General features: G+C 46.1%; 1 protein-coding gene across 5 annotated transcripts in view; it reads right to left on the reverse strand.

Annotated features, from left to right (window-relative positions):
• ETV4 (ETS variant transcription factor 4) overlaps positions 1–4,075 on the reverse strand; it is a 44,426-nt gene extending 40,351 nt beyond the window's left edge. For all 5 annotated transcript variants that reach the window (XM_054014073.1, XM_054014070.1, XM_054014074.1 and 2 more), the window contains exons 1-4: positions 3,955–4,075; positions 3,455–3,557; positions 3,244–3,337; positions 2,952–2,999 (exon numbers count right to left, since the gene is read on the reverse strand). In XM_054014073.1, coding sequence (XP_053870048.1) covers positions 2,952–2,999; positions 3,244–3,337; positions 3,455–3,511 — 199 coding nt within the window. In that variant the 5' untranslated portion in view covers positions 3,512–3,557; positions 3,955–4,075. The remainder of the gene's footprint in view (positions 1–2,951; positions 3,000–3,243; positions 3,338–3,454; positions 3,558–3,954) is intronic.
• Between the last annotated feature and the right edge of the window lie 11,129 nt (positions 4,076–15,204).

Here is a 15,204-nt window from a genome sequence, read left to right on the forward strand (position 1 = left end):
GCTGCTATAAAAACCTCCTGGATTAAACTAATTGTAGAACAAAGTTAAGTTACATACTTAAATTTTTTATTTTGTGCATAGCTGGATGCTTGGCACAAACTAATTCCTGATTTTATATTTACAAGTTGGTTCCTTCCTGCAGTCTTTTATTTTAAAAGTAATTGCAGGAGCCTTTAACACAAAGCTCTATTTCTCCATTGCATGAGGTGGAGGCAGGAAATATATAAAATATTTCAAAGTTTCACTTTTTTCACATTATTCATATTTCTTCAATTTCTCAGTTTTCCCTTGCACTGTTCAAAGATATATGTGTAGTTTAGAATTGTCTAAATCTGATGCATTTGCTAACGTATTTGATAATCAGTTATTATCTAATGTCTGTGTATGTGGAGCTATGTGCTAGCAGTTTTGTAAGTACAGAGAACAAATAATCGCCTGCTTGAGAGGGGAGCTATCCTCAGGGAAATTGGGACTTAAATCCTCAGCCTGCAATTTGTTTGTTTCACTGACAAATTTACAGCATCTCAGATTAGCTGAACAGCCAGTTCACCACACACTTACAGTCTAAGGACGGAACCTGGATTGTTAAAGCCTCTGCATAATCTCAACTAAGGCTCCAATCGGACTCTGACTACACTCAGTGAGCTCGATTTAAAATACCAGCAGTTTTGGCAGTTTCCAGGAGAACTGTGTCCACGGAAACAGCATCTCACTTTTTTACAAATAAACACAATTATTTTTGTTATAGTTGGTCATTTCTTATAATGCAGGTGGTCTGTAAATCAATAACTGGGAAGCTCAGGATTTCTTTAGTTTTGCCCTGGAAGTTGGATCTTATGAAAGAGAAAGAGGTGGTGGGAAGGGAAAGTCCATAGGGTTTGGTATGGTGCAGGCAGCTTCACAGACATAGATGGTCTTCTCTTAACTCCCTACTATATATATATATATATATATATATATACACACACACACACACTTGTCAGGGGAAGAGGAATGTCTACCCCAATCCACCTACTCCTTCCCCCCAAAATCTCGTTTTCCCAGCTCCAAACATTCAATAATCAAATATAAGAACTCTGCATTTTCATCCCAAGATGACATAGCACTTTACAAACACTAATTGCCTGGGTAAAGTGGGTCCGTATTATCCCCCATGAGAGGGAGTGTGGTCTTGCAGTTATACCGTGCAACCAAGTATCAGGAGACCTGGAGTCTGTTCCTCGCTGTGCACCCTGGAGCAAGTCTCCGAGATGCTCCATGCCTCAGAAGGGGAATTGCAATTCATACGTCACAGAGGTTCATTCATCACTGTCAGTAAAGTGCTTTGAGATCCTGGAATGGCAGGTTACTATAGAAGGGCAAAGGATTAATATTTATTATGAATTTGCAAGTCGGGAAGTTGGAGATCAGAGAGGTGAATTGGCTTGTCCAAGGTCACACAGAAAGCCAGTGAGAAAAGCTGGAAAACAGAATCCAGAAGAACAGGAGTACTTGTGGCACCTTAGAGACTAACAAATTTATTAGCCCAGAATCCAGAAGTTCTTTCTTCCAGTCCAGCACTTTAACCATTAGGCAGCTCTCTACAACTTTTACCCCACGTATGCTCAGGCAGAGAACCATAATTTCTTCACTATATTTTTCTGTGGTTTGCATTACTATCTAACAATATCTTATCTCTGTCCATAGCAGTGAGACCTTGATGTGGCCTCTCCTTCCCCCTCTAGTAATTTCACAAATTAGTTACTGCAGGGTATGCTATTACTTATGGGAACATTGCACAAGAGATTCTATGTAAACTCTTTGGACTTTAATGGTGTCAAATTTAAAACAAATATCAGAGAGCAGAAGGCCCAGAACGGAAACTCCACCAGAACCCAAGTCTGACATGATGTCCGTTTGCTAACACCTCTACAGTTTTTGAGAGTTAAAAGAACCTCTTTCATAATCTGAGTGTATGAACGGTATTTACATAGATGGACTTCAAGCAAATCCACCTCTTTTTCCCTTGTAGCAGGAACAAGATGGGTATTCTAATCCTGGACTGGCCTCCAGATGATATTTTGTGTCCATGAAGTCTGCATTCCTGAACATTGCCTGATCAAAAAGTCTTCTCACTTTGGTTTTAACTGAACAGAGAACATTTTTTTAAATAAAAGCCAATTTTTTGTATTCAATTGACATTTTTTTTTTTAAATCCTGCTTTTGCAAGACTATATTTTCTTGTTGTGGTAGAATTAGGGGAAAGATTGCTGCTCAGATTACCATATGTATTTAGGATATTATTATTAAATATTTGTTAAGTACCAACAACATACTAGGGGCTCTCTCAGACACAAGAGTACTTCTTCAGCTAATAAGTAAATTAAACAAACATTTTAACTCTTTCAGAGGACAGGCCACTGGTATCCTTGCAGTCAAAGCAAATACAAAAGACCACTTAGAATTAGTTGCAATTTAAATTAATTGGGCTCATCGAAATTTGATCATTTCCCTTCAGTGCTGAAGTCAAAAAGGCAAAACAGCTTAAACATCAAAACTAAATACACAGTTTAGAGGCACAAAGAAATCCCAAGACAACCTCCTCAGAGCACTGGCTTTTCTGAATTAGCAGAAGAGCATTTTGCTCCCAAAACTGAAGGCAACATTCCATTGTTTATTAAAGAAATCATCAGTGTTTTGGCAACTAACAAAGATAAGTGACAAATTAACACAAAATCCCAGCAGTTGCCAGCAGACACTGAAAATGGGCCAAGGGCCAAGTTCCATTCATAAGCAAATAGCCAGCACAATAGTGTGATTCATAATCCTTGATTTACACAAGACTAGAGGTTTGCCAGGCTGAAAAATATATTTAATGTTTGGAACTAGGCAAACGAAGTCAAGGAAGAACAGAGCAAACACCAAACACAAACAAATGAGAGACAAACAAAAAGAGAGGAATGGGTGCCTACCTTCTGTCAGCCAAGTCTCCTGAAACTGGCTCAAATCCTGGAAGAGGTCTGCAAGAAAAGTGAAAAGTGCCTTTACTGAAGGCTGGCCTGGGCTGGACTGATAGCAAGATGCTCCAGGGTTGGTGATGCGGGATGGGAAAGAAACACAAACACTGCAGGGAAATGGGGGAGTGAAGCAGAGGGAGGGGAGGGTCTGGTCCCTACCCATGAGCCCTGTCCCTCCCCCCGCAACCTCCTCCCCCATGAGCCCTGTCCCTCCCCACTGCCCCTGGGGTGTTGCTACTGCCTTTACCTTCCGAGTCCTGAGGGGGTGCTAAGCCTGGGTCCATGGGTCTCCTGGCGCCCATCAGAGCTCGGCTGCTGAGGGTCCCATTTCCGGGCGGTTTCTGAAGAAAAGGACAAACCAGCTTGGGAAAGTCATGTCAGGACTGGGCCCTGGGCCACCTCTCCCCGGGGCTGAGCGCTGCCTGCAGCCTCAGCCCTGGGGCTCTAGCTCTACTCACGTGTGTGAAAGTGTAAGGCACTTGCTGGTCCAAGTACCCTTTCATCCTCCCGTCCATGGGTTAACTCCTCGTGGGCATGGAGCAGCCAGCTCAGGGCAGCGACCTGCGGGGAGACGGGCAGAGGGAGCCTGTTTCACAAGGGCTGGGGAGCAAACAGGGAGCGCCCCTTGGAGTTTCGGCTGCACCTGCTTTAGCCCACCACGTCCCGGGCTGGGCCTCGTGGCATCTCCCCATCCCCGACCCCCACGGGCTTGTCCTAGCTGCAGGAGCGGGGCTCGAAGATTCAGCCCCTTCCTAAAACGACCCTGGGGGCAGGTTACCAGCCGCGGCCCCACCGCCCCTCCCTGCTCCCCGGCTGCAGTGCTGGGTGTGATGTGCAACGAGGCGTCGTTCGCGCTGCATCTGGCAAAACTTGTGCGAAGAGGTGGGGTGATGCCTCGCTCCCCAATGGAAACTGCCCCCCGGCCCTCCTGCCCAGCTCCCCCGGCCCGGGCTCTCACCTGTTCCCCCAGTCCCGCTCCCACGGAAAGGGCTCGCTTTCCTGGCGGCTCAGACAGTTGTGTGCCCGGGGGGAGCCTCCCATTGGTGCATTTCCTCCTTCCCAGGCTCAGCTTTCTTGCTTCTTTGTTTCATTGACTTTGTGAATGAAGCCCCGGGCTGGGACACGCCCGCCAATCACAGCTCCGCTTGGCCCTCACCCAGAGCAGAAGGGGGAGCGGCTACGGCTTCCAGAGCCAATCAGATCGCGTCACTCTGGGATTCATTCAAGGCTGGGGCTCCCATTCATAAAAAAACTCCCAAAGTTCATTCATAAAGGTCTGCAAGGGACGGGGAGCTAGAGCCGTGCTGAGCCGAGGTGTGTGCATGGCACGGCGTGTGCACGGCTCACACCAGCAGACTCCCCCAGGACTTACACACGTCCAGGCCTGACAACTCGCAACGTTGGAGTCATTTTAAAGCAGCTTTTAAATTATCTACATTCCTGTTATGACGGTGGTTTGTTTTTTTTAAAGTTGCAGTGAGACTTTGAAAATATCGCTCACATTTAGAATCTCCTTCTGTCCCGTTGAACCAACCAGGCAACCCTGGCTTTCGACACCGATTTCTTTGGTGTAACTACTTAGTGCCAATGAAATAAAATATAATTCCAGGCCCTGAGTTTGCACACACAGAAATAAACACTTGCATGTACAGCCAACATTTGTGTGTGCAAACCAGGTGCTCCATCTCCTGCATTTACATGTTCAAATGTCATTTGTATATCGAAATAAATATCTGTTTTTCATCAACCTCTGTGGACTCAAGTTTTTAAATTTCGTCTTTAGAGTTCCATGGGGCCAGGGACTCAGTGACAAGAAGATATTGTTCTGGGGGAAATTATCCCCAAGACAAAGATTGATACTGGAGAGAGAGTCATACTTAAAAGGGAAAGAAAGAAAGAAAGAAAGAAAGAAAGAAAGAGGGATGAGTCTTTATAATTGTAAGTATGAAAACGAGGCATAGTGACATGTTCTGCACATCACTAATATCAATGTGGAATCTCAGTATGGTAGATTAGAGCAAGACATTCTCTTCTCTCTCTCTCTCTCTCTCTCTCTCTCTGTCTGGTATGTGGATGCATAACAGTCAATTAAACATTTTTGAACCCTTCTGCCAAATCAGGCTGTAGAATTATCTGATAACATAGCTCCACAACTCAACAGTGTCTGCACAGACAAGACTGAACAATGTTTTAACTCTATCATGAAATTAACATCTTTCAGCATAGTTCCTCCCCTCTTCCCTACAACCATGGCAGTTGTGTAGTTTAGTTGGGACTTCAGTAGAGGGGTGAAAACATTATCTACTATATTAACTCAGTCCTCAAGGGGGGAGATTACATTGTAGAGATTGCAGCTCAGGCAAATTGCCTGGATATTTTTAGTTTCTGTGAATTTTTAGCTATTTTGTGACCTCCATAACAACAAACAGGCTATAAATATTAATCTGTGTTTAATAGGATGAGACTGAATGGAGAAGAACCCTCCCAGTTAGGTTATTGTTGGTCTGTCTGTTCCATTTGTGCTTAAAATAATTAATTAACACCAGATACCCATGCTATTCACTCTCACTTGTGCAGACTGCAGTAAAACAACAACTTGACTTTTACTGGTGGCACATTTCCTGGGTGAGAGATAATGGAGCCTTTGTTATTCCAGCTCTGATTTCAACATATGGTTACACTCTGACCTCTAAACCGGATGGGATTTTCTACTTCAATATTTATTTACTTTACAATGTTTTAATTTCCCACCCAGCTGGCAGTAGCAATGTTGCAGGAGGAAGAAGAGGCCTCAGTAAGGTCTTCTTTTTACTTTCCGTACCTCTGAAAAATACAGACGGACCTCCTAGCAATCTTTACTGTATTACACTCTCTCTCTCTCTCTCTCTCTCTCTCTCTCACACACACACACACACACACACACACACACACACACACACACACACACACACACACACACACACACAAAACTATGTTAACATAGGAGACTCCAAGGCTCTACTAGTGACAAACTGAGCAGCCCCAGCCTTTTACCTTAAAATACGCAGCCTGTCATTCACCTACCCGATTTCATACTCTTCTCCCAATACCTGAAAGGATTAATTGCAACAGACATATCATTTCACGCACTCCTATCAAAGCCACCTCCAGCTCATCCAGTTGCAAAGTGAGTACCTGATCTGTTGGTTAGGGCAGTCAGGACCATTGGCTATTAACTGACCGGCCTTGATCCCATCTGCCCCATGAGCCAGTGGCTCAGGAGAACTATCAAAAGGAGCACAGAAGACTGGGGGTTTCCCTCACAGCTTGTGATCTGTTTGGGGCAGCGACCATCATTTACCATGTGTTGTACAGCACCTAGCACAATGGTGCCCTGATGCGTCTGAGGCCTCCAGGCACGACTGCAATATAAACGATAAATAATAATACACATGGGTGTAGTTATAACACTTCCATGCGCCAAGTCCCACCATGCCCAGCTGCTCTGACTATGCCAGTGGGCAGTGTATTGGAAGGCAGAAAATGCATGGAAGACTTCTGATTTCTTTTCCCGAGAGATTAGACCAGGGGTTGGCAACCTTTCAGAAGTGGTGTGCCGAGTCTTCATTTATTCACTTTAATTTAAGGTTTCACGTGCCAGTAATACCTTTTAATGTTTTTAGAAGGTCTCTTTCTATAAGTCTATAATATATAACTAAACTATTGTTGTATGTAAAGTAAATAAGGTTTTTAAAATGTTTAAGAAGCTTCATTTAAAATTAAAATGCAGAGCCCGCCGGACCGGTGGCCAGGACCCGGGCAGTGTGAGTGCCACTGAAAATCAGCTCACATGCCGCCTTTGGCACGCGTGCCATAGGTTGCCTACCCCTGGATTAGACCCTTTCTGAGGAGACAGGGGGTGGAAATTGCATCCATTCAGATCCAGTGTGTGGACCCTTCATTAGAGCCATCACAGCATTTTGGTGAGAGAGAAACATGTCTAGCAGCCCAGGCACCTGAATCCTCAAAGCTTAGTACCCCAACTGCTGTACAGATCATCTGGCAAGAGAGGACTTTGCAAAGACCAGCTTTTTAGGCCTTGTCTACATGGGACTGTTTCGCCAGTTATGCCAATATAATTATACCAGTATAATTCCACTCCCACCCCCCACCCCATGGGAACACTCTTATTCCTGTATAAAAGTGTCATTTTTCTGTTTAGTTTAAACCTTTCCCCAAGCAACAAAAGCTAAACTAAAAATAGTCACTCTTACCAGAATAAGAGTGTCCACACAGGGAATTATACCAGTATAACCACAGCAGCTTAAATTCACACTTTAGCTTACACCCGTATGACTTTCCTGTGCAGCCAAGCCCTTATTACAAGGAAGGGGAAGACTGAAGCCAGGCCTAAGAACCTATTACAGTGGGGAAACAATTGTCTCAGCGCCTGGTTACAATACATTTTGCTCTGGCACTTCAGCTGGAACCAAACTGCATTATTGATACTACAGAATTAGTCCTAAACACTATTAAGAATTATTTCTGCTACAGCATTGGAGAAAGCAGGGCAGTAGTCAGGGATAGGATTAGGTTCAGAGGAAGGAAGGTCCTGTGATTACTGCACTGGGCTAGGACTCAGGAGCTCTGGGTTCCATTTCCAGCTCTGCTCTACCACAGCCTCCCTTTGTGACCTTGGGCCAGTCACTTAATTTCTCCATGCCTCTAAAAGGGGGATAATTCTACCTTCCAGGAGATTGGAGAGGATAAAATCATTAATGTTTGTGTGGTGCTCTGACATCATGGTGATTGGCGGGCCAGAGAAAAGCCTTCTAAAAAACCATGTTTTTAACCCTGGTATGTACTGAGGCTAAAAGTAGTTCCCTAACATGGCTGTAGCATGTTTATTCCTGACCGCACAGGTAATGAAGAATGGGCTACAACCATGGCTTTGTTTATAGTGCAGCCAGGGCCTTTAAGGAGCATGACAAGGAGCGTGAGTGACCAGGCTGTAAAAGAATCTTTAAAAAACTGCAGAAAAATCAGGAAAATTCCCCATGATTTTCTGCAAACATCCACCAATCTGTTCTGTTTTTCCATCCCATTTCCCACTGCCACCTTGTCCCCCTGCTCAAGCACCCGTGAGTCAAATACTCTTCCTCCAGCTGTAAGGCAGGTGAATGAGTGGGTGGCTCCATTGCTGCTATGAAAACATCTGGCAGGGGGCAAGGATATGGACAGCATCAATCAGTGATGCTCCCTTCCCCCATCTCCTGTGCCCAGCCTAGGGGGAGAAAAGAAGTTTTTTCTGGTGAACTGGACTTCACAACAGTTTTAGGGCCTGGGGTCTTGCCTCACTTACACCAGTTTTTATCCCAGTATAACTCTGCTGGCTTCACTGGGGTTGCTCCTGATTTACAATAGTACAAATGAGAAGATAATCAGGCCCTAAATATTCAGAAGCAGATTTTTCTCTTTTTTGTAAAAAACCCTCAGGGTAAAGAGTCTGCATTCCCCAAGGAAGTGAAGTCATCAGGCTGCAGTTGAAAGGGGGCGGGAGGAGGGAGGGTGCAGTTCTGTGCAGTGAAGAGAAACTTTTTCCTAAGTGGAACTCCACTCACATTAGTAAGTAGGTGTTGAAGGCTGTTACTTTTCACACTAAGGAAGGGCAGAAAATGGTGTTATGTGCCACAAGAGTCCTCCTGGCTAGAGGCTGAGCAGCGCTTTGTAAGCCAGGGTATTGCCTGCTGGTGAATTCCAAGATTAACTAGGATTTTGGCTCATATTTGCTTATGAAAATCTCAGTCCACATCAAATCTAATTCTGAGAGCTGCCAAAAAGAATCCTACAGCCAGGACATGGGAGAAAAATGGACAAGGAAATCTCGAGAGGGCAAAAACCAGAACAGAAATGGGAGCCTCTGGCCTCTTTCCTTTGCTACAAGGGAATGTAGCACAGAAGACAGCGAGGCAAATGTTTTATTTACTGTAGGGTCACTAGAGCAACTCAAGTTCTGGCTTAGCTTCTTTTAGGAGCCCCCTCCCCCACAAGTACATTTTATTGTCTAATTTTTTCCATTTTTCGGGGTGGAGGGTTGGGAGAGGAATGGTTGAAAATTGAGACATTTGGAACCCAAAGCCTTGGCACAAGGTGCAGGGCAGCAGACAGTCAGCCCTTGCCTGTCATTTACCCCAGTGCAAAGTGGGTGTAAAACACTCCTGGATCAGACAGGCAGCCATGTGCATCCACTATGCATTGGCGTGAATGACACACAAGGTGCGCAGCAGCGCAGTGCAGCGTCAGGCATAACTGCCTTCCACGGATGTGAATATTCGACACTGAGAATGCAGTCTCACACACTCTCACTCACACACACACACACGACAGGCAGGGAAAGAGGAACAGGAAAAGCCACCTCTGCCATCTGACAGAACCTCTCCACATATTCCTCGAAAATCCACATCTCAAAGAAAATCACTGTAAAGGATTAACTAAACTGATTAGGGAGCTAGAGACTGCCCTCTGCTCTGCTCGTGGGTCTATCTAGGCCAGTTCAGTGAGGTCTGAGTCAGAAAAATGATCCAAGGCTTTAATTAGAAATGCCTTCCTGTTTTGCTTGTGTACAAGTTTTTCTTACCTCCAAGGTGCAATTTTGCTACAACAGCCCCCCCCCCCCCCCCATTAGGCACTGTTGTATGTGCTCCGGCTGTGGTCGTGGAAGGCAGCTCTTTGAGAAGCAATAGCCAGGCCTCTACATTCATTTCAACCCCAGAAGACGTGAGGATGGGACTCAGGAGGCTGTATCTTGGCTGACACACCAGGCATCTCCAGAGCAGAAAGCCTGTGCCTCTCTACTTGAGCTGAAGAGCCAGGCTCTGCAGGTGGGTTTGTGAGAGACAAGGCTTTATGGAGCTGCTGTTGTTTTAACCATTGTTCCCCCTAACTCATCTCAGAGCATGTCTACAATACAGTGATAGAGTGACAGCACCCGCGTTAGAACCGGTGTGAAACATTTAATAAAAAAGCCAAATTCAGACAAGGATATGTCATCCAGGTCCTGTCTGTTATATGTGGTTTCTTCAAGCCACCCCGCTGGTGGTGTCAAATGCTAATTATTAGCAGGGCCGGCTCCCAGCACCAGCCCAGCAAGCAGGTGCTTGGGGCGGCCAAGGGAAGGGGCGGCACATCGGGCTGTTCGGTGGCAATTCAGCGGCTGATCCCTCTCAGAGGGAAGCACCTGCCGCCGAATTCCCGCTGAAGAAGAAAGCGGCGCAGTGGAGCTGCCGCAATTGCGATCGCGGCTTTTTTTTTTTTCTGCCGCTTGTGGCGGCAAAAACCCTGGAGCCAGTCCTGATTATTAGTTATATTACTGGAACACCGTTTGCTTCATTGCTAAGGTTTCAGATCTGAGGTGTTCAGTACCACTTGGAAACAGAATTCTGAGACCCTACGCCAGTGTCAAAGCCAAACTGGCTGGAGAAAAGGGTTGCCTTTAAAGTTCATCACAATTTTATTATTAAGGGATGTAGCCATGGCTTGCTGGACCAGACAGGCTGTTAGTGCTAGAAGCAGCCTCAATACAAGCTTTGCTCACAGTTCAGACTCAATGGGTGGGAAGATTAATGTCTAGGGCCTGATACCCGAGAGTCTGGTTTCTAGTTAATTCGGATCGAGAACAGGTGACTGTGCCAGCTAGTCAACAAATATGAGGGGTCTGCAGGGATATTGAAGAATGAATGGAACTAAGTACATACAACGTGGCCAAATGTCAGTTAAGGGAGGTGAGGTTAACCATCTACAGTTATGTGAAGGACATAAAAGGCAAGGAGGGGAAGAAATGGGTTAGGGCATAGCTAGGAGTGACTCAATGAATATCAGGAAACATTTCCTCACGGCGTGCCCTAGGCTATGGAAGTGGCAAAAGCTTCATTGAGAGTGGAGGAAGCCCTGGAGAAGGTATTGTAAGGTATAATTTTGCACAGAGCCCAGAGGGAGGGACAGAATGACCCAACCGGCCTTTCCCATCACCACCTCCTATAATTAGACCAAACTCACGGTCCATTTTTGTAAATTTCATGGCCATAGCATTTTAAAAATCTTGAATTTCATGGTTTCAGATATTTAAATCTTAAATTTCTTGGTGTTGTAACAAAACATGAATATGTATTTGAAAACAGCACGCTATAAACATGTAAAACCCTTACGACTCAGCGTTCCTCAAACTGGGGGTCCTGACCCCAAAAGGGGCCACAAGGCTATTGTAGGGGAGTCACAGTATTGCCACCCTTCCTTCTGTGCTGCCTTCAGAGTTGGGTGGCTGGAGAGCAGCCGCTGCTGGCCTGGTGCCCAGCTCTGAAGGCAGTGCTGCCACCAGCTGTGGTACAGAAGGAAGGTGACAATACCGTGACCCCTACAATAGCCTTGTGACCCCCTTTTGGGTCAGGATCTCCAGTTTGAGAAATGCTGTGTACTTTTTTATACTTTTACCATATAGTATTGGGTATTTTTATAGTATAGGGTAAAAGACAGATTTCACAGGGGAGACCATATTTCACGGTCCATGACGTGTTTTTCATGGTCATGAATTTGGTAGGGCCCTACCTATAATTCTATGATTTCAATGGCAGACCGTTGCATGGGAGAGTTTCCCTTCCTCTCTGACGGCTGCAGGGTGTTGAGAAGGTGGCTGTCCCACTCGTGTGTCAAAACTGACTGCGGCCCTTCACGCTTCCACAGCATGAAACTCACCATGTGCATTCCATGACATTCATCAGAGCCCCCAGAAAGGAAGGGAACAAGGCAGAGTTTCTGCAGACAAATGTTCTGTGCAACACAGGTCTATGTGCCCCTCCAAGGCCGGCTGATTCCCCCGATTCCCCAGAATTGGGCCCTGCACCTAACCGTGCCCCGTGCCCATGCCTAAGAGGGCCCCGCGCCCTAAAGAAGAGCGCCTAACTTCGGCGCCTTTTTAATTTTTACTCACCCAGTGCCGCGGAAGACCCGGAGCGAGTGAAGGACCCGCCGCCGAAGTGCCGCCGAAGACCCGGACCACCGCCAGGTATTCGAATCGGGTCCTGCACTTCTTAAAGCCGGCCCTGTGCCCCTCCTCATGTTCTCAGCCCCAAAGGAGAAGGGATCTGCTCTGCTTTGGAGGGTGCTCCATGAACACACTCATTGATCTTGGCTGAAGGAATCAGAGAAGTGAGATAAACCTGCTTCTCCTCTCCCAATGGCTGTGCCACCTCAGGCTTTGTTCTCCACCTTGGCTATCCCCAGCCAGCTCCATGGAGGGAAAAGAGGCACTGAGAGGAACAGGGGGTCCAGTTCTCTGCTGAGGGAGGAGGGAGAGTCAGGACAGGCATGTCTGTGTGAGTAGGTGTCTAGCAAATTTTGGTTTCCTCTCCTCCAAACCTCCTGCCAGAGGAAGAACTAGGGCGAGCCCTGGAGCTGCAGAGCTTGCACATGACATGGGGCTCCCAGTGACATTGCCCCAAGACATTTTGTTTTGCTGAGGCTTAAGAAGGGTACATGTCCTCACCTGGATGCAGAACGCATTTGGGGACCCTAAGGCCTGTCCTTTCTGTTCTGGCCAGAATCCTGCCACCTAGTGGATGCTTCTGGGTTTAACAGGCCCTGAATAAGATGGAGTCAGAGTGAAATTCAACCCTGTGCAAAGAGCTAGTGACTGTCACCCCAAACAAGAGCATGTTACTGAGTCCCGCAATCGTGGTTTATCCCAGATTAGGCTGTAACAAAGCTACAGCTGCGGTTGTCAGGAGACAACTCACTGGGGTGCTGGCTTTGACCCACTGTTGTAAGAGGCAGTTTTGTGCAAGACACGTCCTGAGCACTTGATGCAGATACCAAGTGGCATGTGCATCAGCTAAGCTCAGCCCTTGCAATTGAAGTGGTGGCGATTCAGTCTTCTCACAGAAGCTTTTCCCTGGTGTTCTTGCCTTAAGCTGCCCCTCCTGCATTACTGCGCAGTGTGTTATCAGCCTTCACACCAGAGCTGGCTGGCCTGCAGTGGCTGCATGATTCCAGTGTGTTCCCGCACTGCACTCTGTAAAGCCCTTTAGGATGAGAGGAGCTGTGATGTAGTATCATCTCCCATAACAACAGCCCTGGGTATTGCCAGAGAATCACCATCCTCACAGCCTCTGGGTTACCACAGAGCATGACCCTTAACCCTTCTGAGTGCAGAACCCCAAGTCAAACCAGCATAGCCACCGCAGTAATGCTTTGAGAGGCTGCCACCTTGTGGCATGTTAGAGAGAGGATGGCTAGTGACAGGCTTTCTGAAAGCAGCTGTCAGGGCAAAGGGAATGGAAGGGCCCTGTTGCTGCTTATCCCAGTGTGTGACGAGGTGGAAAGGTGGTATATTCCCAACGCTCTGGGCCCAGGGGCTGTCAGTATCCCAGATCCTGGCCCTGGGCTTCTCTGAGTCCCTGGTCTGCTCTGTCTCACCTGCACAGGATATAAAGCCTAAAACAAAACCAGTCCATTTCACGCTGCAAGCAAATGTTCTACAGGGTCCAGGGTCACGTCTGTGTTGTACAGACAGTCTACTGCAAAATTACTGCTTCCCTTTCCCTTTTCCCACTATGAGCAAATGTGAACAAATATGTGAGTGTGTCACTGACTGTGACCGTGTGTGACACGGCGTGCGTGTGTTATAGTAGAGTCACCCTTTCCACTAACTGGATGGTGATGCCATTTTTCACTATGATTCATTAAAATCTGTTGCAATGCTACCATTAATTATTATTATTAATCATTTATTTGTATTCCAGTAGTGCCCAGAGGTACCAGTCTAGATTGGGGCCTTGTTACACCTGGACGAGACACGCTTGTGCAAATGTGTATGTGTGTTTGTGCATGTCTGTGCATCTGTGTGCATGCATACATGATATGAGACTATATCTACATCTATCTCTATATTTATGAGAGCCGTCTGATTCCTTGTAGCTACGGTAGATAGGGCCCAATCTTTCTGCCAGGGAATTCAGTGAGAATTTTGCCATGGATTCAGCAGAAGCAGGATCTGATCCAAAGTCTGCAATTCTTCAAAGCGCTTTGAGCCGGGCGCAAAGTGTCACATAAGTCAGTTAGGGAGATAATATGAATTAGTCGCTGGGCTGAAGTTTGAATCCCACCAGGAACAGTCATCATAGAGATTTTCCCACTTCACTGCTGGAATTTCTAAGAAATGACTCCTCCTCCTAAGGGAGCTTGGCCTGTATGTTCCTGCTAGGTGCAATTCCCTCTTGTGCAGTGGGCTAGGAGAAGGCCAAGTGGTCCCTGGGCCTCGATCTGGTGCCCTCCGTCCAGAGCAGAACTTCACCCTCTGGGTTCATCTTTCCCTTTAGACCACAGCCTCAGCCTCGTGTCTTGCAGCGGATCAGCGTAAACACTAAAAGTCAAAGGAAAATCCATGGGAACACAGTGTTGACAACTCTCAAGATTTTATTGCGAGTCTAGAGATATTTGGTGTTCCTCCTAAAACCCCAGCTCCTGACTAGTTTGTAACAGTGAAAAGCTGGAAAACATGAACCATAAAGGCTCGTAAACCAGAAAGCCATAAACAGAACCCCAAATTTATCTTTTTTGTTTAAAAAATTATGATTTTCAAGCCAATCGCAGGAGTTTTGGGGGCCTGACTTGTGCGTTTTGAATGCATGGGATTTGCAATAGTGGGAACAGACTGGTTGTTGCACTTCTTGGTCTCTGGGGAATATTCAGGCTATGATGGCCAGGATTCACCAGGCTACTTCTGGGTCCCGATACTTCTATCCAGGCTGTAATTAGCAGGGAAGAGAGCAAATGCATAAAAATGACTAAAACTAAAAAAGATGTCTTTCCCCCATTGGTCTGGGCAATTTAGTCCAATTATTTGAGATGTTTCATTCATATTATGAGCTCCTAGGATGGAAATAAAAAGCAGGTAGCACATTGCCTTAAGAGCAAAGAAACCCATTAAGCTACGATACAAGAGATGCAGTAATAGAATGAAGCAGTAATTATCATAGGACGGCTGACCTCATTGGTGAGTTAAGTGTCTCAATGTGAAACAGAGGCTACTTATCACTAGCAAGGTCAATTCTCTGATTTATCCCTCAATGTCAACAATAGCTTTGGGGAAGACTCATGCCCCAGAGCGAGCTAGCGAGCAAATCTTTTCTTCAACTCTCATACAAATAAAATAGAAACAAAATAGACATTAACATTC

Source organism: Malaclemys terrapin, chromosome 25, assembly GCF_027887155.1.
Source record: "Malaclemys terrapin pileata isolate rMalTer1 chromosome 25, rMalTer1.hap1, whole genome shotgun sequence".
NCBI lineage: Eukaryota > Metazoa > Chordata > Testudines > Emydidae > Malaclemys > Malaclemys terrapin.